This window comes from Bufo bufo, chromosome 6 (genome assembly GCF_905171765.1).
Source record: "Bufo bufo chromosome 6, aBufBuf1.1, whole genome shotgun sequence".
NCBI lineage: Eukaryota > Metazoa > Chordata > Amphibia > Anura > Bufonidae > Bufo > Bufo bufo.
In genome coordinates, this window is record NC_053394.1 from 248,920,075 (window position 1) to 248,935,900 (window position 15,826).

The 15,826-nt window shown below is 47.2% G+C and overlaps 1 protein-coding gene across 2 annotated transcripts in view; it reads left to right on the top strand.

Moving 5' to 3' along the window:
* Positions 1-15,826, top strand: part of LOC121004076 (sphingosine-1-phosphate lyase 1-like) — a 247,803-nt gene that overhangs the window by 153,553 nt on the left and 78,424 nt on the right. For both annotated transcript variants that reach the window (XM_040436155.1, XM_040436156.1), the window contains exons 8-9: positions 6,126-6,214; positions 7,807-7,915. In XM_040436155.1, the coding sequence (XP_040292089.1) occupies positions 6,126-6,214; positions 7,807-7,915 (198 nt within the window). The remainder of the gene's footprint in view (positions 1-6,125; positions 6,215-7,806; positions 7,916-15,826) is intronic.

Consider the following 15,826-nt stretch of genomic DNA (forward strand, 5'->3'; position numbering starts at 1 on the left):
CCAAAGGCCTAAATCACTGAAAGAGGCCTTCTCCTGTGGTGTGTGATATGATGCCTGAATATGTGCTGTGGTGCCTCTCTCCTCTTCCTGGGTGCGGGGGTCAAAGTAACTCAATGGTGGCTTCTCCTGTGGTGGCTGATATGATGCCAGAATATGTGCTGTGGGGCCTCTCTCCTCTTCCTGGGTGCGGGGGTCAAAGTAACTCAATGGTGGCTTCTCCTGTGGTGGCTGATATGATGCCAGAATATGTGCTGTGGGGCCTCTCTCCTCTTCCTGGGTGCAGGGGTCAAAGAAACTCAATGGTGGCTTTTCCTGTGGTGGTTAGTATGATGCCAGAATATGTGCTGTGGGGCCTCTCTCCTCTTCCTGGGTGCAGGGGTCAAAGTAACTCAATGGTGGCTTCTCCTGTGGTGGCTGATATGATGCCAGAATATGTGCTGTGGTGCCTCTCTCCTCTTCCTGGGTGCGGGGGTCAAAGTAACTCAATGGTGGCTTCTCCTGTGGTGGCTGATATGATGCCAGAATATGTGCTGTGGGGCCTCTCTCCTCTTCCTGGGTGCAGGGGTCAAAGTAACTCAATGGTGGCTTCTCCTGTGCTGATTGATATAAAGCTGATGGTTGTGCCATCTGACATGGTTGCCAGGGTCTGATTCAATGGGGGCCTACTCCTGTGGTGGGTGATCTAAATGCCTGATTCTCTGCTGTGAAACCTCTCTCCTCCGTCTGGGTGTAGGGGTCAAAGTCTTTCAAAGTCGCCTTCTCCTGTGCTGATTGATATGAAGCTGATGGTTGTGCCATCTGACATGGTTGCCGGGGTCCCATTAAATTGTGGCCTACTCCTGTGGTGGTTGATATGATGCCTGATTCTCTGATGTGGAACCTCTCTCCTCTGTTTGGGTGAAGGGGTCAAAGTAACTAAATGGTGGCTTCTCCTGTGGTGGCTGATATGATGCCAGAATATGTGCTGTGGGGCCTCTCTCCTCTTCCTGGGTGCAGGGGTCAAAGTAACTCAATGGTGGCTTCTCCTGTGGTGGCTGATATGATGCCAGAATATGTGCTGTGGTGCCTCTCTCCTCTTCCTGGGTGCGGGGGTCAAAGTAACTCAATGGTGGCTTCTCCTGTGGTGGCTGATATGATGCCAGAATATGTGCTGTGGTGCCTCTCTCCTCTTCCTGGGTGCGGGGGTCAAAGTAACTCAATGGTGGCTTCTCCTGTGGTGGCTGATATGATGCCAGAATATGTGCTGTGGTGCCTCTCTCCTCTTCCTGGGTGCAGGGGTCAAAGTAACTAAATGGTGGCTTCTCCTGTGGTGGTTGATATGATGCCTGATTCTCTGCTTTGAAACCTCTCTCCTCCATCTGGGTGTAGGGGTCAAAGTCTTTCAAAGTCGCCTTCTCCTGTGCTGATTGATATAAAGCTGATGGTTGTGCCATCTGACATGGTTGCCAGGGTCTGATTTAATGGGGGCCTACTCCTGTGGTGGGTGATCTAAATGCCTGATTCTCTGCTGTGAAACCTCTCTCCTCCGTCTGGGTGTAGGGGTCAAAGTCTTTCAAAGTCGCCTTCTCCTGTGCTGATTGATATGAAGCTGATGGTTGTGCCATCTGACATGGTTGCCGGGGTCCCATTAAATTGGGGCCTACTCCTGTGGTGGGTGATCTAAATGCCTGATTCTCTGCTTTGAAACCTCTCTCCTCCATCCGGGTGTAGGGGTCAAAGTCTGTCAAAGTCGCCTTCTCCTGTGCTGATTGATATAAAGCTTATGCTTGTGCCATCTGACATGGTTGCCGGGGTCTGATTCAATGGTGGCCTACTCCTGTGGTGGGTGATCTAAATGCCTGATTCTCTGCTGTGTAACCTCTCTCCTCCGTCTGGGTGTAGGGGTCAAAGTAACTAAATGGTGGCCTACTCCTGTGGTGGGTGATATGATGCCTGGTTCTCTGCTGTGGGACCTCTCTCCTTTGTCTGGGTGCTGTGGTCAAAATAATAGTAAGTGACCTTCTCCATTGGTGGGTGACTTGAAGTCTGATTCTGTGCTATGGGACCTCACTCCAATTAATATTGTTTAATTTTTATTTATTTTATGTTAACTCATCATTTCCCTATCTACATTTGTTTGCAGGGGATTTAACTACATTTTGCTGCCTTTTGCAGCCCTCTAGCCCTTTCCGGGTGTGTTTTACAGCCTTTTTAGTGCCCAAAAGTTCGGGTCCCCATTGACTTCTATGGGGTTCGGGTTCGGGATGAAGTTCGGGTCGAGTTCGGATCCCGAACCCGAACATTTTTCGAAAGTTCGGCCGAACTCGTCGAACCCGAACATCCAGGTGTTCGCTCAACTCTACTAATAACACACAAAGAATTAAATGTTACCATGTTTTTTTTGAACACACCATGTAAACATTCACAGTGCAGGTGGAAAAAGTATGTGAACCCTTGGATTTAATAACTGGTTGAACCTCCTTTGGCAGCAATAACTTCAACCAAACATTTCCTGTAGTTGCAGATCAGACGTGCACAACGGTCAGGAGTAATTCTTGATCATTCCTCTTTACATAACTGTTTCAGTTCAGCAATATTCTTGGGATGTCTGGTGTGAATCGCTTTCTTGAGGTCATGCCACAGCATCTCAATCGGGTTGAGGTCAGGACTCTTACTGGGCCACTCCAGAAGGCGTATTTTCATCTGTTTAAGCCATTCTGTTGTTGATTTGGGTCGTTGTCCTGTTGCAACACCCATCTTCTGTTGATATTCAGCTGGTGGACAGATGGCCTTAAGTTCTCCTGCAAAATGTCTTGATAAACTTGGGAATTCATTTTTCCTTCGATGATAGCAATCCATCCAGGCTCTGACGCAGCAAAGCAGCCCCAAACCATGATGCCCCCACCACCATACTTCACAGTTGGGATGAGGTTTTGATGTTGGTGTGCTGTGCCTCTTTTTCTCCACACATAGTGTTGTGTGTTTCTTCCAAACAACTCAACTTTGGTTTCATCTGTCCAGAGAATATTTTGCCAGTACTGCTGTGGAACATCCAGGTGCTCTTGTGCAAACTGAAAACGTGCAGCAATGTTTTTTTTTGGACAGCAGTGGCTTCCTCTGTGGTATCCTCCCATGAAATCCATTCTTGTTTAGTGTTTTACGTATCGTAGATTCGCTAACAGGGATGTTAGCATATGCCAGAGACTTTTGTAAGTCTTTAGTTGACACTCTAGGATTCTTCTTCACTTCATTGAGCAGTCTGCGCTGTGCTCTTGCAGTCATCTTTACAGGACGGCCACTCCTAGTGAGAGTAGCAGCAGCGATGAACTTTCTCCATTTATAGACAATTTGTCTTACTGTGGACTGATGAACAGCAAGGCTTTTGGAGATACTTTTATAACCCTTTCCAGCTTTATGCAAGTCAACAATTCTTAATAGTAGTGTAACGGGGTTCCGAAGGTGCACTCGGTCCCCCATTAGCCGCAGACCTGCTGCTTAGCTTCGGGAGCGAGGATCTGTGTTTGACCTCGTTCCCAGGGCGGCTTTACTAGCTGGGTGGCTCCCTGCTCCTAAGTCTTCCTTGAGCGCCGAACACTCGGTGCTCGACTGGTTGGTCTGTCGGTCATGTGACGCTGGCCATGTCACATGACCCTCACTCCCCACTATAAATACAGGCAGCCTGCTGGCCACAGGTTGCCTGTTAATTTAGGTTCCACCTGTGGTTTTGTCTTTCCTGGCGTACTTACCTCTTGCTGAATTCCTGACGATCCTCTGCCTGCTCCTTGTGTACTTTGCTGCTCTCCTGGTATTCTGACCCCGGCCTCCTCCTGACGATCCTCTGCTGACTCCTTTGGTACTACACGACTCTCCTGGTATTTATGACCCCGGCTTCTCCTGACAATTCTCTGCTTGCTCCATTTGTACTTTGTAGCTTTCCTGGTATTGACTCGGTCCGTTCACATTCTGTTGTTTGTCTTTCTGTCTTCCCTGCACTTAGTCCAAGCTAGGGATTGCCGTCCAGTTGTCCCCTGTCATTAGGACTCGCGAGGCAAGTAGGCAGGGCCAGGGGTAAGGGTGGAGCGCAGTGGTCACTTCCCTCCCCCCTGTGTGTGTGTGTACGCGACCGTTACAAGTAGGTCTTCTGAGAGCTATTTTGTGCGAGGCATCATTCACATCAGGCAATGCTTCTTGTGAAAAGCAAATCCAGAACTGGTGTGTGTTTTTATAGGGCAGGGCAGCTGTAACCAACACCTCCAATCTCATCTCATTGATTGGATTCCAGTTGGCTGACACCTCACTCCAATTAGCTCTTGGAGATGTAATTAGTCTAGGGGTTCACATACTTTTTCCACCTGCACTGTGAATGTTTACATGGTGTGTTCAAAAAAAACATGGTAACATTTAACTCTTTGTGTGTTATTAGTTTAAGCAGACTGTGATTGTCTATTGTTGTGACTTAGATGAAGATCAGATCACATTTTAGGACCAATTTGTGCAGAAACCCATATCATTCCAAAGGGTTCACATACTTTTTCTTGCAACTGTGTAGCCTTTATGTCATTAGCTCCCATCATCAGCCCTTATGCTTCTTTAGCCCCCATTATGCCTCTCATTAGCCCCCATTATGCCTCTCATTTTCCCCCATTATGCCTCTCATTAGCCCCCATTATGCCTCTCATTAGCCCCCATTATGCCTCTAATTAGCCTTCATATGCCTCATTAGCCCCCATTACTCTTCTCATTAGCCTTTATTATGCCCCCAGCAGCCGCATTTTTAATAAAATAAAAAAACACTTATCTCTCTGATCCTGGACGCCGCCACTCCTCGCCACCCGTGATCCTCTACCTCCTGCTGTCGGCTGTGCTCTGAACTGGCGCGCACAGCGTGACATCACAAAGTGCCTCACGCTGTGTGCAGCCCTACACAGCCGACAGCCGAGGACCAGGAAGCGGTAAGTACATATCGTTCACCGCTTCCTGGTCCTCCGGTACTAATGAGCGCTTTCAAAATGGAAGCGCTTCATTAGTATTCGCCAGCCAGCAGGCTTGATTAGGGTGTGCCCAGGCACACACGGCACACCCCATGCGTACGCCTTCCCTCTATGACTGTGTATCCAGAGACAGCTATCCATTACTGACAGGACCGACTGCTTGACTTCAAGGCCCAGAATGACAGGAATGTAAATAAATTTACATATATTACTGAATCTTTACCCATAAAACTAGTATATTTATTATTCCTTTGCCGACATGTGATGTAACAGTACAAAACATGTCGGGTCATTAAAAATGGCGCCCGCAGACACCAGGGCCTAATTTCCACAACCAGCGGTAATGACGTACAAGGACATTTAACCCAAAAGATGCCGTGGTCAAATGTGAACACAGGACATGGGAGCGCAAAAAACCATAAAAGCATGCTTCTGGGTGTGCACCGACTCTTCCTAGTGAGGATCGGGGGGGCGTATGGTGTATGCGGCAGGACTCCATAGGAATATAGTGTAAGGCCTCATGCAGCCGAGCGTATTTTGGTTCCGAGTCCGTTCCTTTTTTTTGAGGACAGGATGCGGACCCATTAATTTCAATGGGTCCGAAAAAAATGCGGACAGCACACCGTGTCCTTTTCTTGTCCGTTTTATGCATTATTACAATGGATCCGCAAAAAATATGGATACGGATGTCATCTTTTTTTTTTGCGGACCGCAAAACAAATACGTCGTGTGCATGTAGCCTAAGTCTCATAGACTCCACTGCTAATACATTGGGGTCTACGAGAGAAGCAATTTGATGATTTCTTATTCAAGGTCCCTATGGGAACTATTAAAAAGTTCACATGTGGGGGGGAACTTTTTGTCAGACTGTTTGGCAAAGAACAGCCTGCTGGAGTTCACCAGATCCAGCATTGCCGAATTCTACAGATCACTGGTGGATCACTATTGATTATAATGGGATCAAGAGGTGATCCGGCCGCTTTCTGATATAAATACCAGGTTACGGCAGACAAAAACGGCATGCAACAGTTTTGTCCATCCGTCAGCCAGCATTTGTGCCAGATAAGGTAGCAGGATCCTCTTGCAGCAGATGCGAACCCAGCTTTATAATTGACATCACCTCGGGAGATAAATGTGCTCTGTTCTTTTTTGCAGGTGACATCTGGAGGTACCGAAAGCATCTTGATGGCCTGCAAAGCGTATAGAGACCTGGCATATGAAAGAGGAATCAAGTACCCAGAAATGTATGAATTCTCTGGTTTACAAAAATGTATTGCTTCTCTTCTGCTGACTAGCACCATACAAACTTGGTAAAGTGGAGGAGGGGGGTTATTCACACATACTGTGTACAAGCATAGAGAAAAAATTTACAGCACCCGCAGCAAACTCTGTAGGGGGAGGAAAGGGTTAAGGCCGCTTTAGACTGCCCTATGTTCAGGCAGATTATCGTTAACAAGCGTAAACAATACGATAATCGGTCACTTAGATCATCGTTTGCTGCCAGCAGATCATGCTGTGTAAACAGCCTTTGCTGCCGACATACAGTGATTTTGTAAGGGGACGCGCAATGGCATTTGGGATTGCTCCTCCCCATACTGTGAAGGATATCCCTGCATGTAAATGCGGCTTTCTCCTTCTCTGACAAGCAGGGATAGTCAGGAAGGAATCTTCAGAGGCATTTAGTTACATGCTTATTATAGGTGGGACAAATTCAATTTTTTTTTAATCCGAATCTGAAAAGGTTCTCGAATATGATGAATCTTTCGAATCTCGAATCCTACGAATCCTGTACATAAGAATTGTGTGAATGGTATAAGAAACAAAGTGATCTGTGAATGACACTGTTATGGGGGATCTGTGGATGACACTGTTATGGGGGATCTGTGGATGACACTGTTATGGGGGATGTGTGGATGACACTGTTATGGGGGATGTGTGAATGACAATGTTATGGGGGATGTGTGGATGACAATGTTATGGGGGATCTGTGGATGGCACTGTTATGGGAGATCTGTGGATGGCACTGTTATGGGGATCTGTGGATGACACTGTTATGGGGGATCTGTGGATGACACTGTTATGGGGGATCTGTGGATGACACTGTTATGGGGGATCTGTGGATGACACTGTTATGGGGGATCTGTGGATGACACTGTTATGGGGGATCTGTGGATGACACTGTTATGGGGGATCTGTGGATGACACTGTTATGGGGGATCTGTGGATGACACTGTTATGGGGGATCTGTGGATGACACTGTTATGGGGGATCTGTGGATGACACTGTTATGGGGGATCTGTGGATGACACTGTTATGGGGGATCTGTGGATGACACTGTTATGGGGGATCTGTGGATGACACTGTTATGGGGGATCTGTGGATGACACTGTTATGGGGGATCTGTGGATGACACTGTTATGGGGGATCTGTGGATGACACTGTTATGGGGGATCTGTGGATGACACTGTTATGGGAGATCTGTGGATGACACTGTTATGGGGGATCTGTGGATGACACTGTTATGGGGGATCTGTGGATGACACTGTTATGGGGGATCTGTGGATGACACTGTTATGGGGGATCTGTGGATGACACTGTTATGGGGGATCTGTGGATGGCACTGTTATGGGGGATCTGTGGATGGCACTGTTATGGTGGCGATATGTGGATGGCGCCATCCACATATAACCATTGAGCCCAAGGCCATGTACGTGGATGTTTCATTACGCAGAAGGCTTTTATGTTAATCTGTTGATTGCTTCATGTGATTTTCATGTATAAAATAATCTGTATGCCGGGACATAGATCACTGTAGTGAATTTTTTTTGTATTGTAGTGTTGCTCCAGTAAGCGCTCATGCAGCATTTGATAAAGCGGCTCATTATTTTGGCATGAAGATGGTGCATATCCCCCTGGATAAGAAAACTATGAGAGTGGATGTGAAGGTAGTACATTTATTAAAGGGTGGTTACATCTTTGCAATCCTTTTTATCACTCCAGAGCATCTACAAGTAGAAAAACTAATTTTCAAATCTCTTACCATTCTGCATCTACAGCTCCTATGCGGTAATATGTTTGCGGACTCTACAGGCTCTGTCTAGTCTGGCCGTGCAGTCTTTTCTTGGTAAACTAAACCAAACCAAATATATGTTGGCAATAAGTAGGGGACAGGTAGGGGACAGGTAGAAGGGAATCTGCCTGTAGTATTAGGCGACACACGGCTTTATTGTCTGTTATGTAAGAGCTCTATACATTAAAGGGGTTGTCCCATCTCGTCATTTCTCAATGAGATGGAACTGAGCACCAACCCAAGGTGGCCGGGCCGGAGCTCCACTGTTTCTGTAACTCTCATTGTACTCCAGGGGTTATGGAAGCTGGGTAGCTTGTTCTGCTAAGCAGTTTGTGTAGCTCCAACTGACTACAATGGGAGTTACAGACAAAGTAAAGCTCTGGTCTGCTCGGTTTTATAAGCCCTGCCACCTGGGGTCGGGCTTAACGGCAAGATAGGACAACCCCTTTAAAGGTGATGAAGAACATTTGCAAAGTTGCTAAAAAGAAAATATTACTTGCAAAGGCATACATGCCATTTATTTGCTATAATCTGAAGTGTGCTTCTTGTTTTGGTTAAAATCTAACATCAGGCATAACTTCCTATGCTGCAAGCAGGCCTATCTGCTCATATGTAGATACTTTCATTTTCATAGGGGGTTGAGTCAGCACAACCTGCCTGCAGGTGCAGATCACTATGGCGAAATACATATACAAACGGAAAATGCAAATGTGATCGCACACTACATCCAGCACTCTGCCCTCCATGCTGTATGAGACATTGGTTTATATTTTGGCCAAAGCATAGTAAGCCACTCACCGCGTCAAGGTCGTCTCAATTGAGTGGTCCCTAACTCTTGTTCCTACCTGTTCATGGGCCATGACAGCCACATAAAATCCAGGGAATGCAGGTCAGCATGCAAGCCAAGTACACTTTGCTTGTAACCCCGTCCGGTGCCATTACAGCTTTCATCGGATCCAGGGATGCAAGTACCAACATGCATGCTGAACCCACCATATACTTCTCCTGGAGCCAGATGGCTAATGGTAGGTTCTATATAAGCAGACTCAGTTTTATACTGACTTTAAAACCAGCCTCCAGGACAGACTAACTGGTCAGGTGTGCTTGACTCAAAGGAGATCACCACGCCTCCAATATATGCTACAAAGAAAATTTTTTTTTCTTTGTAGCATATATTGGAGGCGTGGCGATCTCCTTTGAGTCAAGCACACCTGACCAGTTAGTCTGTCCTGGAGGCTGGTTTTAAAGTCAGTATAAAACTGAGTCTGCTTATATAGAACCTACCATTAGCCATCTGGCTCCAGGAGAAGTATATGGTGGGTTCAGCATGCATGTTGGTACTTGCATCCCTGGATCCGATGAAAGCTGTAATGGCACCGGACGGGGTTACAAGCAAAGTGTACTTGGCTTGCATGCTGACCTGCATTCCCTGGATTTTATGTGGCTGTCATGGCCCATGAACAGGTAGGAACAAGAGTTAGGGACCACTCAATTGAGACTACCTTGACGCGGTGAGTGGCGTACTATGCTTTGGCCAAAATATAAACCAATGTCTCATCCAGCATGGAGGGCAGAGTGCTGGATGTAGTGTGCGATCACATTTGCATTTTCCGTTTGTATATGTATTTCGCCATAGTGATCTGCACCTGCAGGCAGGTTGTGCTGACTCAACCCCCTATTTTTTTCTTTGTAGCATATATTGGAGGCGTGGCGATCTCCTTTGAGTCAAGCACACCTGACCAGTTAGTCTGTCCTGGAGGCTGGTTTTAAAGTCAGTATAAAACTGAGTCTGCTTATATAGAACCTACCATTAGCCATCTGGCTCCAGGAGAAGTATATGGTGGGTTCAGCATGCATGTTGGTACTTGCATCCCTGGATCCGATGAAAGCTGTAATGGCACCGGACGGGGTTACAAGCAAAGTGTACTTGGCTTGCATGCTGACCTGCATTCCCTGGATTTTATGTGGCTGTCATGGCCCATGAACAGGTAGGAACAAGAGTTAGGGACCACTCAATTGAGACGACCTTGACGCGGTGAGTGGCTTACTATGCTTTGGCCAAAATATAAACCAATGTCTCATACAGCATGGAGGGCAGAGTGCTGGATGTAGTGTGCGATCACATTTGCATTTTGCATTTTCCACTTTCATTTTCATACTGGGTATATAATCAATTTTTTTTTGCATGCCAAAAGGGTAATTTAAAGGGGTATTCAGGTTATAAGTAGTTGTCCGGGGACCACATACTCTGAAATAAATGTGACAGCTGGATGAGCATGTGCTGCCCCTCCATTCAACTATACAGGACTGCCAGAAATAGCCAAATGCTATGCTCCGCTTTTCATTATCCCTTAGAAAGTGAATAGAGGGGCACGGCGCATGGCTGTTTCTGGCAGTCCCATAGAGTAGAATAGAGCATGCTCAACCACACATTCCATTCACTTCGGGGTATGCGGCACATTTTCTCATGATCAGTAGAGGCCCCGGGGGTTGGACGTCTGCTGACCTAATAGTTGGCATTTATACATGTGGGTAGGGATATCTTCTTGTAACCACAATATTCCTTTAATAACCTCAAACATTCATAGCTGGATGTGGTGCTGAGGAGTTCTGGTTTACAAGGATCCACAAAGGGTCCATGATATATGTGTATACTCCACCTTTGTAATGTGCATTTTATTCCCCTTACTGTTTATCCTGGGACCATCCCTGGTCCATTCTCCTGATGCCTCTTGATGCTTCTTTCAGGGTTTCAAGTATATCAGATGAGATGTAATATATTCATGTTTTTCACGTTGCCCCATCTTAACCCATCTATTGAACAAAATAGTTAAACAGTGTCGCCTAACCTGTATATTAACCTGTATGTGCTATGAAGGGAAAATTTTTAGAGTGGTTCATACAGTTGTATCATCGTTAGCGCTCCCTGCAGACTCGCATCAGCGCGTAACGATAGCGAATTAAATTTGTGAACCCGAAGCGCTTGGTGGTGCAATTTTGCTGAGTGAACACCAGATGGCGCTTGGAACTACCCGAGACCCGCTTGGAACTACAGTACATTGGAGAGTAGGCTGTAAACTGCAGCCCCCCCCCCCCCCCTTCATCACCCACGCGGCCAAAAAGCAGAAATCGGGTGTCGGGGCTGGCGTGATGGGGGGAAGTTCACCGCATTGCAATTTCAACTTTCTCAAATCCGACAGTACATTCTAGCATGGAGCCGTTCCCATTGTGATGGGGACGCTCCATGAGCACGAAAGTCGGCAGAAGCTCTAAGTTGAAATCGCAATGCGATTTATAGAACTTGAATTAACCGCATTGCGATTTCAACTTTCTCAAATCCGACAGTACATTCTAGCATGGAGCCGTTCCCAAGGTACTAATATGAAATTTGCCTGCCTATGCCTATACAGTCTACTGTTTGGTTTGTTAATGCGATACTGCGTAATTTAAATAATCGTGTTTGTGCGTCTGTACGTGCGTGCGTCTGTACGTGCGTGCCTGTCTTTGGATAGCGAGGAGAGTGGAGATACAGTGGATAGATCCTACAAACAAGACGGGAATGGCAAAGAGCAATTTCGATCCGGAAGGGCTGGAATATTTGATCACTGTAAGTAATTCTACCCTAAGTCACTCTTAAAGGGGAGGGCACTGTTCAACTCACTCTTAAAGGGGAGGGCACTGTTCCAAGTCACGCTTAAAGGGTAGGGCACTGTTCCAAGTCACTCTTAAAGGGGAGGGCACTGTTCCAAGTCACGCTTAAAGGGGAGGGCACTGTTCCAAGTCACGCTTAAAGGGGAGGGCACTGTTCCAAGTCACGCTTAAAGGGGAGGGCACTGTTCAACTCACTCTTAAAGGGGAGGGCACTGTTCCAAGTTACGCTTAAAGGGTAGGGCACTGTTCCAAGTCACTCTTAAAGGGGAGGGCACTGTTCCAAGTCACGCTTAAAAGGGAGGGCACTGTTCCAAGTCATGCTTAAAGTGGGGCACTGTTCAACTCACTCTTAAAGGGGAGGGCACTGTTCAACTTACTCTTAAAGGGTAGGGCACTGTTCCAAGTCACTTTTAAAGGGGAGGGCACTGTTCAACTCACTCTTAAAGGGGAGGGCACTGTTCCAAGTCACTCTTAAATGGGAGGGCACTGTTCAACTAACTCTTAAAGGGGAGGGCACTGTTCCAAGTCACTTTTAAAGGGGAGGGCACTGTTCAACTCACTCTTAAAGGGGAGGGCACTGTTAAAAGTCACTTTTAAAGGGGAGGGCACTTTTCAACTCACTCTTAAAGGGTAGGGCACTGTTCCAAGTCACGCTTAAAGGGGAGGGCACTGTTCAACGTACAGAGAAGGGGAGTGAGTTGAACAGTGCCCTCCCCTTTAAGTGTGACTTGGAACAGTGCCCTCCCCTTTACGAGTGAGTTGAAAAGTACCCTCCCCTTTAAGAGTGAGTTGAACAGTGCCCTCCCCTTTAAGAGTGAGTTGAACAGTGCCCTCCCCTTTAAAAGTGACTTGAAACAGTGCCCTCCCCTTTAAGAGTGAGTTGAACAGTGCCCTCCCCTTTAAGCGTGACTTGGAACAGTGCCCTCCCCTTTAAGAGTGAGTTGAACAGTGCCCTCCCCTTTAAGCATTACTTGGAACAGTGCTCTCCCCTTTAAGAGTGAGTTGAACAGTACCCTCCCCTTTAAGCGTGACTTGGAACAGTGCTCTCCCCTTTAAGAGTGAGTTGAACAGTGCCCTCCCCATTAAGAGTGAGTTGAACAGTGCCCTCCACTTTAAAAGTGACTTGGAACAGTGCCCTCCCCTTTAAGAGTGAGTTGAACAGTGCCCTCCCCTTTAAAGGTGACTTGGAACAGTGCCCTCCCCTTTAATAGTGAGTTGAACAGTGCCCTCCCCTTTAAGAGTGAGTTGAACAGTGCCCTCCCCTTTAAAAGTGACTTGGAACAGTGCCCTCCCCTTTAAGAGTGACTTGGAACAGTGCCCTCCCCTTTATGAGTGAGTTGAACATGCCCTCCCCTTTAAGCGTGACTTGGAACAGTGCCCTCTTCTTTAAGAGTGAGTTGAAAAGTACCCTCCCCTTTAAGAGTGAGTTGAACAGTGCCCTCCCCTTTAAGAGTGAGTTGAACAGTGCCCTCCCCTTTAAAAGTGACTTGAAACAGTGCCCTCCCCTTTAAGAGTGAGTTGAACAGTGCCCTCCCCTTTAAGCGTGACTTGGAACAGTGCCCTCCCCTTTAAGAGTGAGTTGAACAGTGCCCTCCCCTTTAAGCGTGACTTGGAACAGTGCCCTCCCCTTTAAGCGTTACTTGGAACAGTGCCCTCCCCTTTAAGAGTGAGTTGAACAGTGCCCTCCCCTTTAAGCGTGACTTGGAACAGTGCTCTCCCCTTTAAGAGTGAGTTGAACAGTGCCCTCCCCTTTAAGAGTGAGTTGAACAGTGCCCTCCCCTTTAAAAGTGACTTGGAACAGTGCCCTCCCCTTTAAGAGTGAGTTGAACAGTGCCCTCCCCTTTAAAGGTGACTTGGAACAGTGCCCTCCCCTTTAATAGTGAGTTGAACAGTGCCCTCCCCTTTAAGAGTGAGTTGAACAGTGCCCTCCCCTTTAAAAGTGACTTGGAACAGTGCCCTCCCCTTTAAGAGTGACTTGGAACAGTGCCCTCCCCTTTATGAGTGAGTTGAACAGTGCCCTCCCCTTTAAGCGTGACTTGGAACAGTGCCCTCCCCTTTAAGAGTGAGTTGAAAAGTGCCCTCCCCTTTAAGAGTGAGTTGAACAGTGCCCTCCCCTTTAAGAGTGAGTTGAACAGTGCCCTCCCCTTTAAAAGTGACTTGGAACAGTGCCCTCCCCTTTAAGAGTGAGTTGAACAGTGCCCTCCCCTTTAAGAGTGAGTTGAACAGTGCCCTCCCCTTTAAAAGTGACTTGGAACAGTGCCCTCCCCTTTAAGAGTGAGTTGAACAGTGCCCTCCCCTTTAAGAGTGAGTTGAACAGTGCCCTCCCCTTTAAAAGCGACTTGGAACAGTGCCCCCCCCTTTAAGCGTGACTTGGAACAGTTCCCTCCCCTTTAAGAGTGAGTTGAAAAGTGCCCTCCCCTTTAAGAGTGAGTTAAACAGTGCCCTCCCCTTTAAGAGTGAGTTGAACAGTGCCCTCCCCTTTAAAAGTGACTTGGAACAGTGCCCTCCCCTTTAAGAGTGAGTTGAACAGTGCCCTCCCCTTTAAGAGTGAGTTGAACAGTGCCCTCCCCTTTAAAAGTGACTTGGAACAGTGCCCTCCCCTTTAAGCGTGACTTGGAACAGTGCCCTCCCCTTTAAGCGTGACTTGGAACAGTGCCCTCCCCTTTAAGAGTGAGTTGAAAAGTGCCCTTCCTTTTAACCCCTTAAGGCAGGGGTGGGGAACCTTTTTTCTGCCAAGGGCCATTTGGATTTTTGTAACATCATTCGGGGGCCATACAAAATGATCAACTTAAAAATTAGCCTGTTATTATTTGGTCAAACATTTTTTTTGTATAATCTTTATTTATATACTCAATTTTTACAAATAAAGAACAGCACCCTGCATCACTGGACCCCATTACATTACACAGCACCCTGCATCACTGGACCCCTTTACATTACACAGCGCCCTGCATCACTGGACCCCTTTACATTACACAGCACCCTGCATCACTGGACCCCTTTACATTACACAGCGCCCTGCATCACTGGACCCTTTACAATAGACAGCACCCTGCATCACTGGACCCCTTTACATTACACAGCACCCTGTACCTCTGGACCCCTTTACATTACACAGCGCCCTGCATCACTGGACCCTTTACAATACACAGCACCCTGCATCACTGGACCCCTTTACATTACACAGCACCCTGTACCTCTGGACCCCTTTACATTACACAGCGCCCTGCATCACTGGACCCTTTACAATACACAGCTCCCTGCATCACTGGACCCCTTTACATTACACAGCACCCTGTACCTCTGGACCCCTTTACATTACACAGCGCCCTGCATCACTGGACCCTTTACAATACACAGCTCCCTGCATCACTGGACCCCTTTACATTACACAGCACCCTGCACTGTGCAGGACATTAATACATGAGTTACCATGACCATTGACCGGAGCAGGACATTTACCTAGGGTTGCCACCTGTACGGGATTGACCCGGACTGTACAGGGTTTGAATCATGTGTCCGGGTCTCCTTCCGCCTTCAACCCGGACACATGATTCAAACTGTACTGTGGCTTAGCTGGTGGAGGAACACTAGTAGTTAAAGTTGGTAGGGGAAAGTTCTTATCCTTATACAGCAGTTCGGACAATTTAATCTGAGCCCCAATGTCCTCTTCTATACAAATACACTGAGTAATGTAATTGCCGGGATCAGCAGCACAAGGATTACTCTGCAGGGACTATTTGATGGTTTTCGGGCTCAGGCGGAGTAATCCTTGTGCAGAGGTTCTCAGTAATTACATTACTCAGCCAGGGTATCTGTATAGAAGAGGACGTGGGGAGATTAGATTGTCGGGACTCAGAACTGCTGAATAAAGATAAGAACTTTCCCCTAATGACATTGTGATTTTTTTTTAATATGCAGCATGGGGGGAGGGGGTAAATGTCCTGCACTGGTCATGGTAACTTATGTATTAATGTCCTGTGCACTGTGCAGGACATTTACCCCCCTCCCCCCGCCGCTATGCTGCATATTAAAAAAATTTGCTGTATTTCATGATGCTGTCTGGCTGCCTTACTTGCTGCTGGAAATGGTTCCTCGTCGGTGGCGCTGGCTCGTCCTCTATATGCTCCTCCCA